This window comes from Salmo salar, chromosome ssa26 (genome assembly GCF_905237065.1).
Source record: "Salmo salar chromosome ssa26, Ssal_v3.1, whole genome shotgun sequence".
Lineage (NCBI taxonomy): Eukaryota > Metazoa > Chordata > Actinopteri > Salmoniformes > Salmonidae > Salmo > Salmo salar.
In genome coordinates this window covers 30,429,218-30,454,003 of record NC_059467.1, presented here as the reverse complement: position 1 = coordinate 30,454,003, position 24,786 = coordinate 30,429,218, and the positions used below count along the sequence as shown (strand labels likewise).

General features: G+C 45.4%; 1 protein-coding gene across 5 annotated transcripts in view; it reads left to right on the top strand.

The window, feature by feature from the left end:
- The window catches only part of LOC106562417 (sodium-dependent noradrenaline transporter-like), a 74,772-nt gene that overhangs the window by 23,953 nt on the left and 26,033 nt on the right, over window positions 1-24,786 (top strand). For all 5 annotated transcript variants that reach the window (XR_006762205.1, XR_006762206.1, XM_045708625.1 and 2 more), the window contains exon 5: window positions 20,273-20,411. Coding sequence is in view for 3 of the 5 variants with exons in the window: in XM_045708625.1 (XP_045564581.1) it covers window positions 20,273-20,411 (139 nt within the window). In the remaining 2 variants the exon portion in view is untranslated. The remainder of the gene's footprint in view (window positions 1-20,272; window positions 20,412-24,786) is intronic.

Below are 24,786 nucleotides of genomic sequence, written 5' to 3'. Positions count from 1 at the left end.
TGACTGTAGTTGTCTCCCTGCTTTAGACATGTTTCTCTCCCTCTGACTCTAGTTGTCTCCGTGCTTTAGACATGTTTCTCTCCCTCTGACTCTAGTTGTCTCCCTGCTTTAGACATGTTTCTCTCCCTCTGACTCTAGTTGTCTCCGTGCTTTAGACATGTTTCTCTCCCTCTGACTGTAGTTGTCTCCCTGCTTTAGACATGTTTCTCTCCCTCTGACTCTAGTTGTCTCCGTGCTTTAGACATGTTTCTCTCCCTCTGACTCTAGTTGTCTCCCTGCTTTAGACATGTTTCTCTCCCTCTGACTGTAGTTGTCTCCCTGCTTTAGACATGTTTCTCTCCCTCTGACTCTAGTTGTCTCCGTGCTTTAGACATGTTTCTCTCCCTCTGACTCTAGTTGTCTCCCTGCTTTAGACATGTTTCTCTCCCTCTGACTGTAGTTGTCTCCCTGCTTTAGACATGTTTCTCTCCCTCTGACTGTAGTTGTCTCCCTGCTTTAGACATGTTTCTCTCCCTCTGACTCTAGTTGTCTCCCTGCTTTAGACATGTTTCTCTCCCTCTGACTCTAGTTGTCTCCCTGCTTTAGACATGTTTCTCTCCCTCTGACTCTAGTTGTCTCCCTGCTTTAGACATGTTTCTCTCCCTCTGACTCTAGTTGTCTCCCTGCTTTAGACATGTTTCTCTCCCTCTGACTGTAGTTGTCTCCCTGCTTTAGACATGTTTCTCTCCCTCTGACTCTAGTTGTCTCCGTGCTTTAGACATGTTTCTCTCCCTCTGACTGTAGTTGTATCTCTGCTTTAGACATGTTTCTCTCCCTCTGACTCTAGTTGTCTCCCTGCTTTAGACATGTTTCTCTCCCTCTGACTCTAGTTGTCTCCCTGCTTTAGACATGTTTCTCTCCCTCTGACTCTAGTTGTCTCCCTGCTTTAGACATGTTTCTCTCCCTCTGACTCTAGTTGTCTCCGTGCTTTAGACATGTTTCTCCCCCTCTGACTCTAGTTGTCTCCCTGCTTTAGACATGTCTCCCCCCTCTGACTCTAGTTGTCTCCGTGCTTTAGACATGTTTCTCTCCCTCTGACTCTAGTTGTCTCCGTGCTTTAGACATGTTTCTCTCCCTCTGACTCTAGTTGTCTCCGTGCTTTAGACATGTTTCTCTCCCTCTGACTCTAGTTGTCTCCCTGCTTTAGACATGTTTCTCTCCCTCTGACTCTAGTTGTCTCCGTGCTTTAGACATGTTTCTCTCCCTCTGACTCTAGCTGTCTCCCTGCTTTAGACATGTTTCTCTCCCTCTGACTGTAGTTGTCTCCGTGCTTTAGACATGTTTCTCTCCCTCTGACTCTAGTTGTCTCCGTGCTTTAGACATGTTTCTCTCCCTCTGACTCTAGTTGTCTCCCTGCTTTAGACATGTTTCTCTCCCTCTGACTGTAGTTGTCTCCGTGCTTTAGACATGTTTCTCTCCCTCTGACTCTAGTTGTCTCCCTGCTTTAGACATGTTTCTCTCCCTCTGACTCTAGTTGTCTCCGTGCTTTAGACATGTTTCTCTCCCTCTGACTCTAGTTGTCTCCCTGCTTTAGACATGTTTCTCTCCCTCTGACTCTAGTTGTCTCCCTGCTTTAGACATGTTTCTCTCCCTCTGACTCTAGTTGTCTCCCTGCTTTAGACATGTTTCTCTCCCTCTGACTCTAGTTGTCTCCGTGCTTTAGACATGTTTCTCTCCCTCTGACTCTAGTTGTCTCCCTGCTTTAGACATGTTTCTCTCCCTCTGACTCTAGTTGTCTCCGTGCTTTAGACATGTTTCTCTCCCTCTGACTCTAGTTGTCTCCGTGCTTTAGACATGTTTCTCTCCCTCTGACTCTAGTTGTCTCCGTGCTTTAGACATGTTTCTCTCCCTCTGACTCTAGTTGTCTCCGTGCTTTAGACATGTTTCTCTCCCTCTGACTCTAGTTGTCTCCCTGCTTTAGACATGTTTCTCTCCCTCTGACTCTAGTTGTCTCCGTGCTTTAGACATGTTTCTCTCCCTCTGACTGTAGTTGTCTCCCTGCTTTAGACATGTTTCTCTCCCTCTGACTCTAGTTGTCTCCCTGCTTTAGACATGTTTCTCTCCCTCTGACTCTAGTTGTCTCCGTGCTTTAGACATGTTTCTCTCCCTCTGACTCTAGTTGTCTCCGTGCTTTAGACATGTTTCTCTCCCTCTGACTCTAGTTGTCTCCGTGCTTTAGACATGTTTCTCTCCCTCTGACTCTAGTTGTCTCCGTGCTTTAGACATGTTTCTCTCCCTCTGACTCTAGTTGTCTCCCTGCTTTAGACATGTTTCTCTCCCTCTGACTCTAGTTGTCTCCCTGCTTTAGACATGTTTCTCTCCCTCTGACTCTAGTTGTCTCCCTGCTTTAGACATGTTTCTCCCCCTCTGACTCTAGTTGTCTCCCTGCTTTAGACATGTTTCTCTCCCTCTGACTCTAGTTGTCTCCGTGCTTTAGACATGTTTCTCTCCCTCTGACTCTAGTTGTCTCCGTGCTTTAGACATGTTTCTCCCCCTCTGACTCTAGTTGTCTCCCTGCTTTAGACATGTTTCTCTCCCTCTGACTCTAGTTGTCTCCGTGCTTTAGACATGTTTCTCTCCCTCTGACTCTAGTTGTCTCCGTGCTTTAGACATGTTTCTCTCCCTCTGACTCTAGTTGTCTCCGTGCTTTAGACATGTTTCTCTCCCTCTGACTCTAGTTGTCTCCTGCTTTAGACATGTTTCTCTCCCTCTGACTCTAGTTGTCTCCCTGCTTTAGACATGTTTCTCTCCCTCTGACTCTAGTTGTCTCCGTGCTTTAGACATGTTTCTCTCCCTCTGACTCTAGTTGTCTCCCTGCTTTAGACATGTTTCTCTCCCTCTGACTCTAGTTGTCTCCCTGCTTTAGACATGTTTCTCTCCCTCTGACTCTAGTTGTCTCCCTGCTTTAGACATGTTTCTCTCCCTCTGACTCTAGTTGTCTCCGTGCTTTAGACATGTTTCTCTCCCTCTGACTCTAGTTGTCTCCGTGCTTTAGACATGTTTCTCTCCCTCTGACTCTAGTTGTCTCCCTGCTTTAGACATGTTTCTCTCCATCTGACTCTAGTTGTCTCCCTGCTTTAGACATGTTTCTCTCCCTCTGACTCTAGTTGTCTCCCTGCTTTAGACATGTTTCTCTCCCTCTGACTCTAGTTGTCTCCCTGCTTTAGACATGTTTCTCTCCCTCTGACTCTAGTTGTCTCCGTGCTTTAGACATGTTTCTCTCCCTCTGACTCTAGTTGTCTCCGTGCTTTAGACATGTTTCTCTCCCTCTGTTGTCTCTGCTTTAGACATGTTTCTCTCCCTCTGACTCTAGTTGTCTCCGTGCTTTAGACATGTTTCTCTCCCTCTGACTCTAGTTGTCTCCGTGCTTTAGACATGTTTCTCTCCCTCTGACTCTAGTTGTCTCCGTGCTTTAGACATGTTTCTCTCCCTCTGACTCTAGTTGTCTCCCTGCTTTAGACATGTTTCTCTCCCTCTGACTCTAGTTGTCTCCGTGCTTTAGACATGTTTCTCTCCCTCTGACTCTAGTTGTCTCCCTGCTTTAGACATGTTTCTCTCCCTCTGACTCTAGTTGTCTCCGTGCTTTAGACATGTTTCTCTCCCTCTGACTCTAGTTGTCTCCGTGCTTTAGACATGTTTCTCTCCCTCTGACTCTAGTTGTCTCCGTGCTTTAGACATGTTTCTCTCCCTCTGACTCTAGTTGTCTCCCTGCTTTAGACATGTTTCTCTCCCTCTGACTCTAGTTGTCTCCGTGCTTTAGACATGTTTCTCTCCCTCTGACTCTAGTTGTCTCCTGCTTTAGACATGTTTCTCTCCCTCTGACTCTAGTTGTCTCCGTGCTTTAGACATGTTTCTCTCCCTCTGACTGTAGTTGTCTCCCTGCTTTAGACATGTTTCTCTCCCTCTGACTCTAGTTGTCTCCGTGCTTTAGACATGTTTCTCTCCCTCTGACTCTAGCTGTCTCCCTGCTTTAGACATGTTTCTCTCCCTCTGACTGTAGTTGTCTCCGTGCTTTAGACATGTTTCTCTCCCTCTGACTCTAGTTGTCTCCCTGCTTTAGACATGTTTCTCTCCCTCTGACTCTAGTTGTCTCCCTGCTTTAGACATGTTTCTCTCCCTCTGACTCTAGTTGTCTCCCTGCTTTAGACATGTTTCTCTCCCTCTGACTCTAGTTGTCTCCGTGCTTTAGACATGTTTCTCTCCCTCTGACTCTAGTTGTCTCCCTGCTTTAGACATGTTTCTCTCCCTCTGACTCTAGTTGTCTCTCTGCTTTAGACATGTTTCTCTCCCTCTGACTCTAGTTGTCTCCCTGCTTTAGACATGTTTCTCTCCCTCTGACTCTAGTTGTCTCCCTGCTTTAGACATGTTTCTCTCCCTCTGACTCTAGTTGTCTCCCTGCTTTAGACATGTTTCTCTCCCTCTGACTCTAGTTGTCTCTCTGCTTTAGACATGTTTCTCTCCCTCTGACTCTAGTTGTCTCCGTGCTTTAGACATGTTTCTCTCCCTCTGACTCTAGTTGTCTCCGTGCTTTAGACATGTTTCTCTCCCTCTGACTCTAGTTGTCTCCGTGCTTTAGACATGTTTCTCTCCCTCTGACTGTAGTTGTCTCCCTGCTTTAGACATGTTTCTCTCCCTCTGACTCTAGTTGTCTCCGTGCTTTAGACATGTTTCTCTCCCTCTGACTCTAGTTGTCTCCCTGCTTTAGACATGTTTCTCTCCCTCTGACTCTAGTTGTCTCCGTGCTTTAGACATGTTTCTCTCCCTCTGACTGTAGTTGTCTCCCTGCTTTAGACATGTTTCTCTCCCTCTGACTCTAGTTGTCTCCGTGCTTTAGACATGTTTCTCTCCCTCTGACTCTAGTTGTCTCCCTGCTTTAGACATGTTTCTCTCCCTCTGACTGTAGTTGTCTCCGTGCTTTAGACATGTTTCTCTCCCTCTGACTCTAGTTGTCTCCGTGCTTTAGACATGTTTCTCTCCCTCTGACTCTAGTTGTCTCCCTGCTTTAGACATGTTTCTCTCCCTCTGACTCTAGTTGTCTCCCTGCTTTAGACATGTTTCTCTCCCTCTGACTCTAGTTGTCTCCGTGCTTTAGACATGTTTCTCTCCCTCTGACTCTAGTTGTCTCCCTGCTTTAGACATGTTTCTCCCCCTCTGACTCTAGTTGTCTCCCTGCTTTAGACATGTTTCTCTCCCTCTGACTCTAGTTGTCTCCCTGCTTTAGACATGTTTCTCTCCCTCTGACTCTAGTTGTCTCCCTGCTTTAGACATGTTTCTCTCCCTCTGACTCTAGTTGTCTCCGTGCTTTAGACATGTTTCTCTCCCTCTGACTCTAGTTGTCTCCGTGCTTTAGACATGTTTCTCTCCCCTCTGACTCTAGTTGTCTCCGTGCTTTAGACATGTTTCTCTCCCTCTGACTCTAGTTGTCTCCGTGCTTTAGACATGTTTCTCTCCCTCTGACTCTAGTTGTCTCCCTGCTTTAGACATGTTTCTCTCCCTCTGACTCTAGTTGTCTCCCTGCTTTAGACATGTTTCTCTCCCTCTGACTCTAGTTGTCTCCGTGCTTTAGACATGTTTCTCTCCCTCTGACTCTAGTTGTCTCCCTGCTTTAGACATGTTTCTCTCCCTCTGACTCTAGTTGTCTCCGTGCTTTAGACATGTTTCTCTCCCTCTGACTCTAGTTGTCTCCCTGCTTTAGACATGTTTCTCTCCCTCTGACTCTAGTTGTCTCCGTGCTTTAGACATGTTTCTCTCCCTCTGACTCTAGTTGTCTCCGTGCTTTAGACATGTTTCTCTCCCTCTGACTCTAGTTGTCTCCCTGCTTTAGACATGTTTCTCTCCATCTGACTCTAGTTGTCTCCCTGCTTTAGACATGTTTCTCTCCCTCTGACTCTAGTTGTCTCCCTGCTTTAGACATGTTTCTCTCCCTCTGACTCTAGTTGTCTCCGTGCTTTAGACATGTTTCTCTCCCTCTGACTCTAGTTGTCTCCCTGCTTTAGACATGTTTCTCTCCCTCTGAATCTAGTTGTCTCCGTGCTTTAGACATGTTTCTCTCCCTCTGACTGTAGTTGTCTCCGTGCTTTAGACATGTTTCTCTCCCTCTGACTCTAGTTGTCTCCGTGCTTTAGACATGTTTCTCTCCCTCTGACTCTAGTTGTCTCCGTGCTTTAGACATGTTTCTCTCCCTCTGACTCTAGTTGTCTCCGTGCTTTAGACATGTTTCTCTCCCTCTGACTCTAGTTGTCTCCGTGCTTTAGACATGTTTCTCTCCCTCTGACTCTAGTTGTCTCCGTGCTTTAGACATGTTTCTCCCCCTCTGACTCTAGTTGTCTCCCTGCTTTAGACATGTTTCTCTCCCTCTGACTCTAGTTGTCTCCCTGCTTTAGACATGTTTCTCTCCCTCTGACTCTAGTTGTCTCCGTGCTTTAGACATGTTTCTCTCCCTCTGACTCTAGTTGTCTCCGTGCTTTAGACATGTTTCTCTCCCTCTGACTCTAGTTGTCTCCCTGCTTTAGACATGTTTCTCTCCCTCTGACTCTAGTTGTCTCTCTGCTTTAGACATGTTTCTCTCCCTCTGACTCTAGTTGTCTCTCTGCTTTAGACATGTTTCTCTCCCTCTGACTCTAGTTGTCTCCGTGCTTTAGACATGTTTCTCTCCCTCTGACTGTAGTTGTCTCCCTGCTTTAGACATGTTTCTCTCCCTCTGACTCTAGTTGTCTCTCTGCTTTAGACATGTTTCTCTCCCTCTGACTCTAGTTGTCTCCCTGCTTTAGACATGTTTCTCTCCCTCTGACTGTAGTTGTCTCCGTGCTTTAGACATGTTTCTCCCCCTCTGACTCTAGTTGTCTCCGTGCTTTAGACATGTTTCTCTCCATCTGACTCTAGTTGTCTCCCTGCTTTAGACATGTTTCTCTCCCTCTGACTCTAGTTGTCTCTCTGCTTTAGACATGTTTCTCTCCCTCTGACTCTAGTTGTCTCCCTGCTTTAGACATGTTTCTCTCCCTCTGACTCTAGTTGTCTCCCTGCTTTAGACATGTTTCTCTCCCTCTGACTCTAGTTGTCTCCGTGCTTTAGACATGTTTCTCTCCCTGTGACTCTAGTTGTCTCTCTGCTTTAGACATGTTTCTCTCCCTCTGACTCTAGTTGTCTCCGTGCTTTAGACATGTTTCTCTCCCTCTGACTCTAGTTGTCTCCCTGCTTTAGACATGTTTCTCTCCCTCTGACTCTAGTTGTCTCCCTGCTTTAGACATGTTTCTCTCCCTCTGACTCTAGTTGTCTCCCTGCTTTAGACATGTTTCTCTCCCTCTGACTCTAGTTGTCTCCCTGCTTTAGACATGTTTCTCTCCCTCTGACTCTAGTTGTCTCCCTGCTTTAGACATGTTTCTCCCCCTCTGACTCTAGTTGTCTCCGTGCTTTAGACATGTTTCTCTCCCTCTGACTGTAGTTGTCTCCGTGCTTTAGACATGTTTCTCTCCCTCTGACTCTAGTTGTCTCCGTGCTTTAGACATGTTTCTCTCCCTGTGACTCTAGTTGTCTCCCTGCTTTAGACATGTTTCTCTCCCTCTGACTCTAGTTGTCTCCGTGCTTTAGACATGTTTCTCTCCCTCTGACTCTAGTTGTCTCCCTGCTTTAGACATGTTTCTCTCCCTCTGACTCTAGTTGTCTCCGTGCTTTAGACATGTTTCTCTCCCTCTGACTCTAGTTGTCTCCCTGCTTTAGACATGTTTCTCTCCCTCTGACTCTAGTTGTCTCCCTGCTTTAGACATGTTTCTCTCCCTCTGACTCTAGTTGTCTCCCTGCTTTAGACATGTTTCTCTCCCTCTGACTCTAGTTGTCTCCCTGCTTTAGACATGTTTCTCTCCCTCTGACTCTAGTTGTCTCCCTGCTTTAGACATGTTTCTCTCCCTCTGACTCTAGTTGTCTCCCTGCTTTAGACATGTTTCTCTCCCTCTGACTCTAGTTGTCTCCCTGCTTTAGACATGTTTCTCTCCCTCTGACTGTAGTTGTCTCCGTGCTTTAGACATGTTTCTCTCCCTCTGACTCTAGTTGTCTCCGTGCTTTAGACATGTTTCTCTCCCTCTGACTGTAGTTGTCTCCGTGCTTTAGACATGTCTCTCTCCCTCTGACTGTAGTTGTCTCCCTGCTTTAGACATGTTTCTCTCCCTCTGACTCTAGTTGTCTCCCTGCTTTAGACATGTTTCTCTCCCTCTGACTCTAGTTGTCTCCCTGCTTTAGACATGTTTCTCTCCCTCTGACTCTAGTTGTCTCCCTGCTTTAGACATGTTTCTCTCCCTCTGACTCTAGTTGTCTCCCTGCTTTAGACATGTTTCTCTCCCTCTGACTGTAGTTGTCTCCCTGCTTTAGACATGTTTCTCTCCCTCTGACTCTAGTTGTCTTCCTGCTTTAGACATGTTTCTCTCCCTCTGACTCTAGTTGTCTCCGTGCTTTAGACATGTTTCTCTCCCTCTGACTCTAGTTGTCTCCCTGCTTTAGACATGTTTCTCTCCCTCTGACTCTAGTTGTCTCCCTGCTTTAGACATGTTTCTCTCCCTCTGACTCTAGTTGTCTCCCTGCTTTAGACATGTTTCTCTCCCTCTGACTCTAGTTGTCTCCCTGCTTTAGACATGTTTCTCTCCCTCTGACTCTAGTTGTCTCCCTGCTTTAGACATGTTTCTCTCCCTCTGACTCTAGTTGTCTCCGTGCTTTAGACATGTTTCTCTCCCTCTGACTCTAGTTGTCTCCCTGCTTTAGACATGTTTCTCTCCCTCTGACTCTAGTTGTCTCCCTGCTTTAGACATGTTTCTCTCCCTCTGACTCTAGTTGTCTCCGTGCTTTAGACATGTTTCTCTCCCTCTGACTCTAGTTGTCTCCGTGCTTTAGACATGTTTCTCTCCCTCTGACTCTAGTTGTCTCCCTGCTTTAGACATGTTTCTCTCCCTCTGACTCTAGTTGTCTCCCTGCTTTAGACATGTTTCTCTCCCTCTGACTCTAGTTGTCTCCGTGCTTTAGACATGTTTCTCTCCCTCTGACTCTAGTTGTCTCCCTGCTTTAGACATGTTTCTCTCCCTCTGACTCTAGTTGTCTCCCTGCGTTAGACATGTTTCTCTCCCTCTGACTCTAGTTGTCTCCCTGCTTTAGACATGTTTCTCTCCCTCTGACTCTAGTTGTCTCCGTGCTTTAGACATGTTTCTCTCCCTCTGACTCTAGTTGTCTCCGTGCTTTAGACATGTTTCTCTCCCTCTGACTCTAGTTGTCTCCGTGCTTTAGACATGTTTCTCTCCCTCTGACTCTAGTTGTCTCCGTGCTTTAGACATGTTTCTCTCCCTCTGACTCTAGTTGTCTCCGTGCTTTAGACATGTTTCTCTCCCTCTGACTCTAGTTGTCTCCCTGCTTTAGACATGTTTCTCTCCCTCTGACTGTAGTTGTCTCCGTGCTTTAGACATGTTTCTCTCCCTCTGACTCTAGTTGTCTCCGTGCTTTAGACATGTTTCTCTCCCTCTGACTGTAGTTGTCTCCGTGCTTTAGACATGTCTCTCTCCCTCTGACTGTAGTTGTCTCCCTGCTTTAGACATGTTTCTCTCCCCTCTGACTCTAGTTGTCTCCCTGCTTTAGACATGTTTCTCTCCCTCTGACTCTAGTTGTCTCTCTGCTTTAGACATGTCTCCCCCTCTGACTCTAGTTGTCTCCGTGCTTTAGACATGTTTCTCTCCCTCTGACTGTAGTTGTCTCCGTGCTTTAGACATGTTTCTCTCCCTCTGACTCTAGTTGTCTCCCTGCTTTAGACATGTTTCTCCCCCTCTGACTCTAGTTGTCTCCGTGCTTTAGACATGTTTCTCTCCCTCTGACTCTAGTTGTCTCTCTGCTTTAGACATGTTTCTCTCCCTCTGACTCTAGTTGTCTCCCTGCTTTAGACATGTTTCTCTCCCTCTGACTCTAGTTGTCTCCCTGCTTTAGACATGTTTCTCTCCCTCTGACTCTAGTTGTCTCCCTGCTTTAGACATGTTTCTCTCCCTCTGACTCTAGTTGTCTCCCTGCTTTAGACATGTTTCTCTCCCTCTGACTGTAGTTGTCTCTGTGCTTTAGACATGTTTCTCTCCCTCTGACTCTAGTTGTCTCCCTGCTTTAGACATGTTTCTCTCCCTCTGACTCTAGTTGTCTCTCTGCTTTAGACATGTTTCTCTCCCTCTGACTCTAGTTGTCTCCCTGCTTTAGACATGTCTCCCCCTCTGACTCTAGTTGTCTCTCTGCTTTAGACATGTTTCTCTCCCTCTGACTCTAGTTGTCTCCCTGCTTTAGACATGTTTCTCTCCCTCTGACTCTAGTTGTCTCTCTGCTTTAGACATGTTTCTCTCCCTCTGACTCTAGTTGTCTCCCTGCTTTAGACATGTTTCTCTCCCTCTGACTCTAGTTGTCTCCCTGCTTTAGACATGTTTCTCTCCCTCTGACTCTAGTTGTCTCCGTGCTTTAGACATGTTTCTCTCCCTCTGACTCTAGTTGTCTCCGTGCTTTAGACATGTTTCTCTCCCTCTGACTCTAGTTGTCTCCGTGCTTTAGACATGTTTCTCTCCCTCTGACTCTAGTTGTCTCCGTGCTTTAGACATGTTTCTCTCCCTCTGACTCTAGTTGTCTCCCTGCTTTAGACATGTTTCTCCCCCTCTGACTCTAGTTGTCTCCCTGCTTTAGACATGTTTCTCTCCCTCTGACTCTAGTTGTCTCCGTGCTTTAGACATGTTTCTCTCCCTCTGACTCTAGTTGTCTCCCTGCTTTAGACATGTTTCTCTCCCTCTGACTCTAGTTGTCTCCCTGCTTTAGACATGTTTCTCTCCCTCTGACTCTAGTTGTCTCCCTGCTTTAGACATGTTTCTCTCCCTCTGACTCTAGTTGTCTCCCTGCTTTAGACATGTTTCTCTCCCTCTGACTCTAGTTGTCTCCCTGCTTTAGACATGTTTCTCTCCCTCTGACTCTAGTTGTCTCCCTGCTTTAGACATGTTTCTCTCCCTCTGACTCTAGTTGTCTCCCTGCTTTAGACATGTTTCTCTCCCTCTGACTGTAGTTGTCTCCCTGCTTTAGACATGTTTCTCTCCCTCTGACTCTAGTTGTCTCCGTGCTTTAGACATGTTTCTCTCCCTCTGACTCTAGTTGTCTCCCTGCTTTAGACATGTTTCTCTCCCTCTGACTCTAGTTGTCTCCCTGCTTTAGACATGTTTCTCTCCCTCTGACTCTAGTTGTCTCCCTGCTTTAGACATGTTTCTCTCCCTCTGACTCTAGTTGTCTCCCTGCTTTAGACATGTTTCTCTCCCTCTGACTCTAGTTGTCTCCGTGCTTTAGACATGTTTCTCTCCCTCTGACTCTAGTTGTCTCCCTGCTTTAGACATGTTTCTCTCCCTCTGACTCTAGTTGTCTCCCTGCTTTAGACATGTTTCTCTCCCTCTGACTCTAGTTGTCTCCGTGCTTTAGACATGTTTCTCTCCCTCTGACTCTAGTTGTCTCCGTGCTTTAGACATGTTTCTCTCCCTCTGACTCTAGTTGTCTCCCTGCTTTAGACATGTTTCTCTCCCTCTGACTCTAGTTGTCTCCCTGCTTTAGACATGTTTCTCTCCCTCTGACTCTAGTTGTCTCCGTGCTTTAGACATGTTTCTCTCCCTCTGACTCTAGTTGTCTCCCTGCTTTAGACATGTTTCTCTCCCTCTGACTCTAGTTGTCTCCCTGCGTTAGACATGTTTCTCTCCCTCTGACTCTAGTTGTCTCCCTGCTTTAGACATGTTTCTCTCCCTCTGACTCTAGTTGTCTCCGTGCTTTAGACATGTTTCTCTCCCTCTGACTCTAGTTGTCTCCGTGCTTTAGACATGTTTCTCTCCCTCTGACTCTAGTTGTCTCCGTGCTTTAGACATGTTTCTCTCCCTCTGACTCTAGTTGTCTCCGTGCTTTAGACATGTTTCTCTCCCTCTGACTCTAGTTGTCTCCGTGCTTTAGACATGTTTCTCTCCCTCTGACTCTAGTTGTCTCCCTGCTTTAGACATGTTTCTCTCCCTCTGACTGTAGTTGTCTCCGTGCTTTAGACATGTTTCTCTCCCTCTGACTCTAGTTGTCTCCGTGCTTTAGACATGTTTCTCTCCCTCTGACTGTAGTTGTCTCCGTGCTTTAGACATGTTTCTCCCCCTCTGACTCTAGTTGTCTCCCTGCTTTAGACATGTTTCTCTCCCTCTGACTCTAGTTGTCTCCCTGCTTTAGACATGTTTCTCTCCCTCTGACTCTAGTTGTCTCTCTGCTTTAGACATGTCTCCCCCCTCTGACTCTAGTTGTCTCCGTGCTTTAGACATGTTTCTCTCCCTCTGACTGTAGTTGTCTCCGTGCTTTAGACATGTTTCTCTCCCTCTGACTCTAGTTGTCTCCCTGCTTTAGACATGTTTCTCCCCCTCTGACTCTAGTTGTCTCCGTGCTTTAGACATGTTTCTCTCCCTCTGACTCTAGTTGTCTCTCTGCTTTAGACATGTTTCTCTCCCTCTGACTCTAGTTGTCTCCCTGCTTTAGACATGTTTCTCTCCCTCTGACTCTAGTTGTCTCCCTGCTTTAGACATGTTTCTCTCCCTCTGACTCTAGTTGTCTCCCTGCTTTAGACATGTTTCTCTCCCTCTGACTCTAGTTGTCTCCCTGCTTTAGACATGTTTCTCTCCCTCTGACTGTAGTTGTCTCCGTGCTTTAGACATGTTTCTCTCCCTCTGACTCTAGTTGTCTCTCTGCTTTAGACATGTTTCTCTCCCTCTGACTCTAGTTGTCTCTCTGCTTTAGACATGTTTATCTCCCTCTGACTCTAGTTGTCTCCCTGCTTTAGACATGTCTCCCCCCTCTGACTCTAGTTGTCTCTCTGCTTTAGACATGTTTCTCTCCCTCTGACTCTAGTTGTCTCCCTGCTTTAGACATGTTTCTCTCCCTCTGACTCTAGTTGTCTCTCTGCTTTAGACATGTTTCTCTCCCTCTGACTCTAGTTGTCTCCCTGCTTTAGACATGTTTCTCTCCCTCTGACTCTAGTTGTCTCCCTGCTTTAGACATGTTTCTCTCCCTCTGACTCTAGTTGTCTCCGTGCTTTAGACATGTTTCTCTCCCTCTGACTCTAGTTGTCTCCGTGCTTTAGACATGTTTCTCTCCCTCTGACTCTAGTTGTCTCCGTGCTTTAGACATGTTTCTCTCCCTCTGACTCTAGTTGTCTCCGTGCTTTAGACATGTTTCTCTCCCTCTGACTCTAGTTGTCTCCCTGCTTTAGACATGTCTCCCCCCTCTGACTCTAGTTGTCTCCCTGCTTTAGACATGTTTCTCTCCCTCTGACTCTAGTTGTCTCCGTGCTTTAGACATGTTTCTCTCCCTCTGACTCTAGTTGTCTCCCTGCTTTAGACATGTTTCTCTCCCTCTGACTCTAGTTGTCTCTCTGCTTTAGACATGTTTCTCTCCCTCTGACTCTAGTTGTCTCCCTGCTTTAGACATGTTTCTCTCCCTCTGACTCTAGTTGTCTCCCTGCTTTAGACATGTTTCTCTCCCTCTGACTCTAGTTGTCTCCCTGCTTTAGACATGTTTCTCTCCCTCTGACTCTAGTTGTCTCCCTGCTTTAGACATGTTTCTCTCCCTCTGACTCTAGTTGTCTCCCTGCTTTAGACATGTTTCTCTCCCTCTGACTCTAGTTGTCTCCCTGCTTTAGACATGTTTCTCTCCCTCTGACTCTAGTTGTCTCCGTGCTTTAGACATGTTTCTCTCCCTCTGACTCTAGTTGTCTCCGTGCTTTAGACATGTTTCTCTCCCTCTGACTCTAGTTGTCTCCCTGCTTTAGACATGTTTCTCTCCCTCTGACTCTAGTTGTCTCCCTGCTTTAGACATGTTTCTCTCCCTCTGACTCTAGTTGTCTCCCTGCTTTAGACATGTTTCTCTCCCTCTGACTGTAGTTGTCTCCCTGCTTTAGACATGTTTCTCTCCCTCTGACTCTAGTTGTCTCCGTGCTTTAGACATGTTTCTCTCCCTCTGACTCTAGTTGTCTCCGTGCTTTAGACATGTTTCTCTCCCTCTGACTCTAGTTGTCTCTCTGCTTTAGACATGTTTCTCTCCCTCTGACTGTAGTTGTCTCCGTGCTTTAGACATGTTTCTCCCCCTCTGACTCTAGTTGTCTCCCTGCTTTAGACATGTTTCTCTCCCTCTGACTCTAGTTGTCTCCCTGCTTTAGACATGTTTCTCTCCCTCTGACTCTAGTTGTCTCCCTGCTTTAGACATGTTTCTCCCCCTCTGACTCTAGTTGTCTTCGTGCTTTAGACATGTTTCTCCCCCTCTGACTCTAGTTGTCTCTCTGCTTTAGACATGTCTCCCCCCTCTGACTCTAGTTGTCTCCCTGCTTTAGACATGTTTCTCTCCCTCTGACTCTAGTTGTCTCCGTGCTTTAGACATGTTTCTCTCCCTCTGACTCTAGTTGTCTCCCTGCTTTAGACATGTTTCTCTCCCTCTGACTCTAGTTGTCTCCCTGCTTTAGACATGTTTCTCTCCCTCTGACTCTAGTTGTCTCCCTGCTTTAGACATGTCTCCCCCCTCTGACTCTAGTTGTCTCCCTGCTTTAGACATGTTTCTCCCCCCTCTGACTCTAGTTGTCTCCGTGCTTTAGACATGTTTCTCTCCCTCTGACTCTAGTTGTCTCCGTGCTTTAGACATGTTTCTCTCCCTCTGACTCTAGTTGTCTCCGTGCTTTAGACATGTTTCTCTCCCTCTGACTCTAGTTGTCTCCGTGCTTTAGACATGTTTCTCCCCACTCTGACTCTAGTTGTCTCCGTGCTTTAGACATGTCTCCCCACTCTGTCTCTAGTTGTCTCCCTGCTTTAGACATGTTTCTCTCCCTCTGACTCTAGTTGTCTCCCTGCTTTAGACATGTTTCTCCCCACTCTGACTCTAGTTGTCTCCGTGCTTTAGACATGTTTTTCCCCACTCTGACTCTAGTTGTCTCCGTGCTTTAGACATGTCTCCCCACTCTGACTCTAGTTGTCTCCCTCGCCCACCCTCTATCAGTGGGATATATCCAAGAGCTGTTGCAAGTCCACCAGAGGTTAGCTGAACCTTAATGGAATATTTTATTATCATGTTCTCTGGGAAGGTCAGAGGAGACTGTTTATAGAGCATTGATTTAATCTCCTTTTGACACAGCATGTATTTGATACACAGTGCTATGTGTGTATTATTCTTGTTAGATAACTTAGTTCGTTTTATTATGTTAACATGTGTTTAAAAACCATGGCAGTTCAATTAGTGTTAAAGGTGAGTCACGTGGCAGGGTGGCTCACTCGGCGCTTTGCATGGTAGAGGCTAATCCCTAAAAGTCAGGGGTCAGGGCACAGGTCAACATGAACACTTGTTAGGTTATGACCTGTCTACCCCACAGGTGCCCATAGTTCTCAAGGTCAAACACTTCAATCTTAAATCCAGCACAAATATGTCTCCATACAGAACATCAACCTAGCTACTGGCCAATCACCTAGACACTGAGAGAAGTAATCAGTCATGTTTGTAGATGTTTGACCAGGGTAAAGGTATGTGATAGAAGCTTGGCACATCGAGCCCATCAGTCCGATACATCCTCAGGCTGGACTTTGGTCTTAGTAGGAATATCCCAGTGGTCCTTGCATGGTCAGTTCAACAATGATCTGTATTTAAATCAGCAGACATGCTATACACATCCTGTGTGAACGTTGAAACATTACATTATCACACTGTTTCATCAACAACAGATGGTTTGTATAGATTCTTTACATGCTAAAATAGCTGCGTTTGATTTAGTGTCAGGGATGGCTTGACTTGATGGAAAGGAAAGGAAAAGGGGGATACCTAGTCAGTTGTACAACTGACTGCCTTCAACTGAAATGTGTCCTCCGCATTTAACCCAACCCCTCTGAATCAGAGAGGTGCAGGGGGCTGCTTAATCGACATCCACGTCTTCAGCGCCCGGGGAACAGTGGGTTAACTGCCTTGCTCAGGAGCAGAACGACAGCTTTTTACCTTGTCAGCTCGGGGATTCCATCCAGCAACCTGATACACTCTTAGAAATAAAAGTGCTATCTAGAACCTTAAAGGTTTCTTCGGCTGTCCCCATAGGATAACTCTTTGAAGAACCCTTTTTAATTGCAGGTAGAACCCTTTTCGGGTCCATGTAGAACCCTTTCTATAGAGGGTTCTACATGGAACCAAGAAGGGTTCTACCTGGAACCAAAAATAGTTGTCCTATAGGGACAGCCGAAGAACCCTTTTGGAAAAAAATTTCTAAGAGTGTAGCCTTCTTTAAAAAAGGGCTATTTGCATTTTTAGACGATTGACTTCAATGTCACTCGATTGATGAAGTGCTCAATTAAACCGTTTTTTTGGGAAATTGCTTGAACAATTACATAAGAGATAATTAGCTTTTATTTGATCAATCTCACTTTCCATCAGTTCCACTTGCATGGTTCTGAGGGTATTGGTAGTAAGTAGTGTTGCTGCTTGGTGTGTCTACTTAAAGTCAAGTCAGACGTTTACCTCATTCTGGAGAACTTGCTATACATGTCTGGGAAAATGGCCCAAAGAGATTAATACTGGTCAATAATTACATTTTACATTTTAGTCATTTAGCAGACGCTCTTATCCAGAGCGACTTACAGTAGTGAATGCATACATTTCATACATTTTTTTCTCCCTACTGGTCCCCCGTGGGAATAATATTTGATAAAGCATACAGAATTGCTTGAATTTTTCCTGGAAGACATTGTTTTCCTTTTTTTAAAGGCATATTGTTCATATCACTACCATATTATATGTGTGTCTCTGTTGTGTATATATATGCTTCTTAAAGAACATTTTAGCCCAGAATTTGTAAAAGAGGCCTTAGGGATTGATATACTTTGGCCAAATAGCTTCAGATCACTTATGTGTTGACCATTTCAGGGAAAGCAGATAAGAGTTTGTTTTTAGAATAACTGGTCCAAAGAACATGCATTGATGTTTGATGACATTTACGGTTAGTGTGATATCAGATAGACTGTACAGCCTGGAAGCACCACAACAACCCTAGACCCCCTGCCTATAAATGACTAGTCATAAATATCAACATGTCTGTCTCTTGTTCCGTTCTGTCCTTCTTAGACAGCCTCTCTCCTCTCCTCTCCTCTCCTCTCCTCTCCTCTCCTCTCCTCTCCTCTCCTCTCCTCTCCTCTCCTCTCCTCTCCTCTCCTCTCCTCTCCTCTCCTCTCCTCTCCTCTCCTCTCCTCTCCTCTCCTCTTCCCTCCACTGCCCTCTCCTCTATCTCTCGTTCTCTCTTCACCTGGTGAAGTGGCAAACTAATTTTGAAACGCGTGTTCTAACAGCTTTAAATGTATTATCATCAGGATATAAATCACATCAGTTAGACATATTTATGACTGGGCTGTCTGATCTGACAGATGTCCCCTTGTCCTTGATGTCTAGTCTGGACAGACAGTTGGCTTGTTCCTGTGTCTTCTCTTCTGGCTTGCCAGGCGGTGGATTGTGTAACCATCCGGGGGCATCAGATCCACATGTAATTTCGTAGCTACACTTATCAGCATAATCACAGAGAGAGGCTGCCCGCCAGATCGAATCGCCTCGTTAGCCCACCGGTCCAACAGACAGAGAGGAGGAATCAGAAACAGATAATGAAGTTAAAGGATGGATTGTTTTGATGTGCAGCTCTTAGACAGCTGTTTCTCTGATGAATAGGATGGGTGTTATTTTTATTCATTTTATTTAACCTTTATTTAACTAGGCAAGTGAACATAGTATTAGGGAAAGGGGGATACCTAGCCAGTTAAGAACAAATTCTTATTTATAATGGCGGCCTACCAAAAGGCAAAAGGCCTCCTGCGGGGACGGAGGCTGGGATTAAAAATACAAATATAGGACAAAACACACATCATGACAAGAGAGACACCACAACACTACATAAAGAGACCTAAGACAACAACATAGCATGGCAGCAACACATGACAACAACTTTGAGGGCTCCAGAAAGAGACAGCAGACAAAACATCAGGTCTTGGAGAGACAGAGGAGACCCTAAAGATCATGTTGTCTTGGATATGAGCTTCGTGGTGAGCATAATTCTGGCCTGGCTCTTTGTTGTCGGCTCCATGGAGTCCCACATCTCTCTCCCCAATGGTGGTGAGCCCTCGGCTGGGCTGAACACTGAGCCTCAGGCCTGTTTCAAAGACTGGAAGATGAAGAAACAAGCAGCCATCAACCCGCTCCTCAGGGAGCTATGATTACCTGGTTTTGAAAGCAGAAACAAACCATCTGTCATCTCGATGTAAACTTAAATCGTTTTAGGGCACCCTCTGCGATTAGAATGAGATCAGATGTCCCATAATACTGTCCACTTGTGATGACTCACGTTTACTTCTTCCTCCTTACTCAGTTTAGAAGAAGAGGGAAAAAAACACATGACCGTTCTCGCTAGAGGTCAATATTGGTCAATACCGTTGATCATTTAAACACTATGACCTCTGACCCCTGCTTCCCTTTGAGCAAGGCAGTGTCTTTAAATGGCACCCTATTCCCTTATATAGTGCACAGCTTTTGACCAAATCCCTATGGTCCCAGGACAAAAGTAGCGCACTATAAAGGGAATAGGGTGCCACTTGAGATGCAGAGCAGGAACGGGATGCTCCCTAATATCGCTGAGCTGGAAGTTGATCCAGATCCGCTGTCAGTCCGGTCAGTCCGGTGGGACTCAGAGCAGGTGTGGCTCAGTATGCCTGTCCTGGGAAGATCCGAGAATGATCTGGGAATGAGGAGATAGATAGCAGGAAACAATATTTATGTAGGGAAGGATGAGACACCATTTGTCTTCCTGCCGTCTCCCCTCTTTTATTTATGTTCCGGTAAAGCACTTGAACCTTTGAGCGCCCCTTCAACTGAGAGTAGTAGTCAGAGTGCTTTGAGGGGAATGGCTCCCAAGAGGGTTGACAAAGTCTGTTATTAAAACCTCTAGCTGCCAAGGTCTTTGAAGGAGTGTGAGAGAGAGTGTGTGTGTGCATGCATGCGTGCTTTTGTGCATATTAAGAGTAGAAAATCTTTTCTCAGGTACTCCAAACCCAGAGTCCTTCATTCTTCCCTCGTGATTCTGTTAGCTAGATGATTGAATGGATACAGAACAAATGTTGAGATAAAAGCTTTGAACTTTGCTATCTCATTCTTAAGTTGTTTGATTTAGTGAGCAATAACAGTAAGCTTGTGGAATGGTTAGTTCAATGATGAATGTATAGATGCTGTGACTGGGTTTTAACACCTCAGGAACCAAATTGAACTAGGTTGTCTCTGTCGCGACCCAATATTCACATCGCGAAAAATAATCGGCAAAATACAATCTGGAAAACTAATTTTAATGCTATATTGATATTAAATGTTGCAATTACGTATATGACAAGTGAACAACATTCCCACCTCATTCATTGTCAATAATTACATTTTGTCCATATTCATGTTAATAGTCTCACTGGCTTGAGACCACAAAATCAACCAGAATACTGCTGCTAATAGCTCTTTATTGAAAATACTGTGATTGAAGATTTTTTTTTGAGATTATTTAAAAAAGTTGAGTTCATTATCATTTCTACATACTTTCTACCTGATTGAAGTGGTTTAAGTTCAGACTGGAGTAAATGGTGTGTAGATGACTGACTGTTGGGTGTTGTCAGAATCCTGTCCTCCCTTAGAGCAGGTGACTCCCCTCGCTCTTCTCAGGGACTGTTCATGTGTTGAGTCTGTCCTAGCTGAGTCATAGCCTAGGTGGATCCACCATACAAACACAGCACTCTCTGGGGGCTGGCCAGGGAAAAGAGAATACTGTGGGTAGCCTGCAATATAGCCTTGTACTGTATGTTTCCTAATAAGGCATGTCTATCTTCCTATCTTTTTCTTTGTGTTTTATGAGGTATCTATGCTGTGGACAGTTTGGTCATGAATCTGGTTCTAAATGAAGTTGGGTGTGTTGTTGGAGTGTGTGTGGTCTGGTTGTGTTACACATGTCATCCTCCACACCACTGTCTTGTTAAATATGTGGATGCTTCCAGATTCTACACCCTTTTCCAGAAGTACACACTTTCAGACTCCCCGTCATTGATTTAAAAGCACAGGGTTGGTGTAAGCATTGGCCATGTGAATGTGTGCAAAGGACACTACAGTAGAAGCTTGTAGAATCGGGACTCAGCCTTAGTGTGTGTGTGTTCTCCAGGCGTGGCGTACTCCACCTCCATGAGAGCAGGGGGATCCAGGACCTGGGCATGCCTCGCTGGGAGCTGGTCCTCTGTCTGGTGGCTGTGGTCTTTCTTCTCTACTTCAGTCTCTGGAAGGGCGTCAAGTCCTCCGGCAAGGTACTGCTGACACACTGTGCTGTACCCTACCGCTTAGGACAGCACACACTCCTACTGTAGTACAACACACACTCCTACTGTAATATAGCACACACTCCTACTGTAATACAACACACACTCCTACTGTAGTACAACACACACTCCTACTGTAGTACAACACACACTCCTACTGTAATATAGCACACACTCCTACTGTAGTACAACACACACTCATACTGTAGTACAACACACACTCCTACTGTAATACAACACACACTCCTACTGTAATACAACACACACTCCTACTGTAGTACAACGCACACGCCTACTGTAATACAACACACACTCCTACTGTAGTACAACACACAATCCTACTGTAATATAACACACACTCCTACTGTAGTACAACACACACTCCTACTGTAGTACAACACACAATCCTACTGTAATACAACACACACTACTACTGTAGTACAACAAATCAAATCAAAATCAAATCAAATTTATTTATATAGCCCTTCTTACATCAGCTGATATCTCAAAGTGCTGTACAGAAACCCAGCCTAAAACCCCAAACAGCAAGCAATGCCGGTGTAGAAGCACGGTGGCTAGGAAAAACTCTCTAGAAAGGCCAAAACCTAGGAAGAAACCTAGAGAGGAACCAGGCTATGAGGGGTGGCCAGTCCTCTTCTGGCTGTGCCGGGTGGAGATTATAACAGCATATGGCCTAGATGTTCAAATGTTCATAAATGACCAGCATTGTCAAATAATAATAATCATAGTAGTTGTCGAGGGTGCAACAAGTCAGTAACACAAGAGTAAGTGTCAGTTGGCTTTTTCATAGCCGATCTTTGAGAGTATCTCTACCGCTCCTGCTGTCTCTAGAGAGTTGAAAACAGCAGGTCTGGGACAGGTAGCACGTCCGGTGAATAGGTCAGGGTTCCAGCAGGTCTGGGACAACAGGTCTGGGACAGGTAGCACGTCCGGTGAACAGGTCAGGGTTCCATAGCTGCAGGCAGAACAGTTGGAACTGGAGCAGCAGCACGGCCAGGTGAACTGGGGACAGCAAGGAGTCATCAAGCCAGGTAGTTCTGAGGCATGGTCCTAGGGCTCAGGTCCTCCGAGAGAGAGAAAGAAAGAAAGAAAGAAAGAGAAAGAGAGAATTAGAGAGAGCATATTTCAATTCACACAGGACACCGGAAAAGACAAGAGAAATACTCCAGATGTGACAGACTGACCCTAGCCCCCCGACACATAAACTACTGCAGCATAAATACTGGAGGCTGAGACAGGAGAGGTCAGGAGACACTGTGGCCCCATCCGATGAAACCCCCCGGACAGGGCCAAACAGGTAGGATATAACCCCACCAACTTTGCCAAAGCACAGCCTCCACACCACTGGAGGGATATCTCCAGCCACCAACATACCATCCCGGGACAAGGCCGAGTATAGCCCACAAAGATCTCCGCCACGGCACAGCCCAAGGGGGGGCACCAACCCAGACAGGAAGACCACGTCAGTGACTCAACCCACTCAAGTGACGCACCCCTCCCAGGGACGGCATGGAAGAACACCAGTAAGCCAGTGACTCAGCCCCCCGTAATAGGGGTAGAGGCAGAGAATCCCAGTGGAAAGTGGGGAAACCGGCCAGGCAAAGACAGCAAGGGCGGTTCGTTGCTCCAGCCTTTCCGTTCACCTTCACACCCCTGGGCCAGACTACACTTAATCATAGGACCTACTAAAGAGATGTGTCTTCAGTAAAGACTTAAAGGTTGAGACTGAGTCTGCGTCTCTCACATGGGTAGGCAGACTATTCCATAAAAATGGAGCTCTATAGGAGAAAGCCCTGCCTCCAGCTGTTTGCTTAGAAATTCTAGGAACAATTAGGAGGCCCGCGTCTTGTGACCGTAGCATACGTGTAGGTATGTATGGCAGGACCAAATCGGAAAGATAGGTAGAGGCAAGCCCATGTAATGCTTTGTAGGTTAGCAGTAAAACCTTGAAATCAGCCCTTGCCTTAACAGGAAGCCAGTGTAGGGAGGCTAGCACTGGAGTAATATGATCAAATATTTTAGTTCTAGTCAGGATTCTAGCAGCCGTATTTAGCACTAACTGAAGTTTATTTTGTGCTTTATCCGGGTAGCCGGAAAGTAGAGCAATGCAGTAGTCCAACCTAGAAGTAACAAAGGCATGGATTAATTTTTCTGCGTAATTTTTGGACAGAAAGTTTCTGATTTTTGCAATGTTACGTAGATGGAAAAAAGCTGTCCTTGAAACAGTCTTGATATGTTCTTCAAAAGAGAGATCAGGGTCCAGAGTAACGCCGAGGTCCTTGACAGTTTTATTTGAGATGACTGTACAACCATCCAGATTAATTGTCAGATTCAACAGAAGATCTCTTTGTTTCTTGGGACCTAGAACAAGCATCTCTGTTTTGTCCGAGTTTAAGAGTAGAAAGTTTGCAGCCATCCACTTCTTTATGTCTGAGACACAGGCTTCTAGCGAGGGCAATTTTGGGGCTTCACCATGTTTCACTGAAATGCACAGCTGTGTGTCATCCGCATAGCAGTGAAATTTAACATTATGTTTTCAAATGACATCCCCAAGAGGTAAAATATATAGTGAAAACAATAGTGGTCCTAAAACGGAACCTTGAGGAACACCGAAATGTACAGTTGATTTGTCAGAGGACAAACCATTCACAGAGACAAACTGATATCTTTCCGACAGATAAGACCTAAACCAGGCCAGAACTTGTCCATGTAGACCAATTTGGGTTTCCAATCTCTCCAAAAGAATGTGGTGATCGATGGTATCAAAAGCAGCACTAAGATCTAGGAGCACGAGGACAGACGCAGAACCTCGGTCTGACGTCATTAAAAGGTCATTTACCACCTTCACAAGTGCAGTCTCAGTGCTATGATGGGGTCTAAAACCAGACTGAAGCGTTTCGTGTACATTGTTTGTCTTCAGGAAGGCAGTGAGTTGCTGCGCAACAGCTTTTAATTTTTTTTGAGAGGTATGGAAGATTCGATATAGGCCGATAGTTTTTTATAATTTCTGGGTCAAGATTTGGCTTTTTCAAGAGAGGCTTTATTACTGCCACTTTTAGTGAGTTTGCTACACATCCGGTGGATAGAGAGCCGTTTATTATGTTCAACATAGGAGGGCCAAGCATAGAAAGCAGCTCTTTCAGTAGTTTAGTTGGAATAGGGTCCAGTATGCAGCTTGAAGGTTTAGAGGCCATGATTATTTTCATCATTGTGTCAAGAGATATAGTACTAAAGCACTTTAGTGTCTCCCTTGATCCTAGGTCCTGGCAGGGTTGTGCAGACTCAGGACAACGGAGCTTTGGAGGAATACGCAGATTTAAAGAGGAGTCCGTAATTTGCTTTCTAATGATCATGATCTTTTCCTCAAAGAAGTTCATGAATTCATCACTGCTGAAGTGAGAGCCATCCTCTCTTGGGGAATGCTGCTTTTTAGTTAACTTTGCGACAGTATCAAAAATAAATTTCGGATTGTTCTTATTTTCCTCAATTAAGTTGGAAAAATAGGATGATCGAGCAGCAGTGAGGGCTCTTCGATACTGCACGGTACCTACTGTAGTACAACACACAATCCTACTGAAATACAACACACACTCCTACTGTAATACAACACACACTCCTACTGTAGTACAACACACACTCCTACTGTAATATAGCACACACTCCTACTGTAATACAACACACACTCCTACTGTAGTACAACACACACTCCTACTGTAATATAACACACACTCCTACTGTAATATAACACACACTCCTACTGGAGTACAACACACACTCCTACTGTAGTACAACACACACTCCTACTGTAGTACAACACACACTCCTACTGTAATATAACACACACTCCTACTGTAGTACAACACACACTCCTACTGTAGTACAACACACACTCCTACTGTAGTACAACACACAATCCTACTGTAATACAACACACACTCCTACTGTAGTACAACACACACTCCTACTGTAATACAACACACACTCCTACTGTAGTACAACACACAATCATACTGTAATACAACACACACTCCTACTGTAGTACAACAAACACTCCTACTGTAATATAGCACACACTCCTACTGCAGTACAACACACACTCCTACTGTAGTACAACACACACTCCTACTGTAGTACAACACACACTCCTACTGTAGTTCAACACACACTCCTACTGTAATATAACACACACTCCTACTGTAGTACAACACACACTCCTACTGTAGTACAACACACACTCCTACTGTAATACAACACACACTACTACTGTAGTACAACACACACTCCTACTGTAGTACAACACACACTCCTACTGTAATATAACACACACTCCTACTGTAGTACA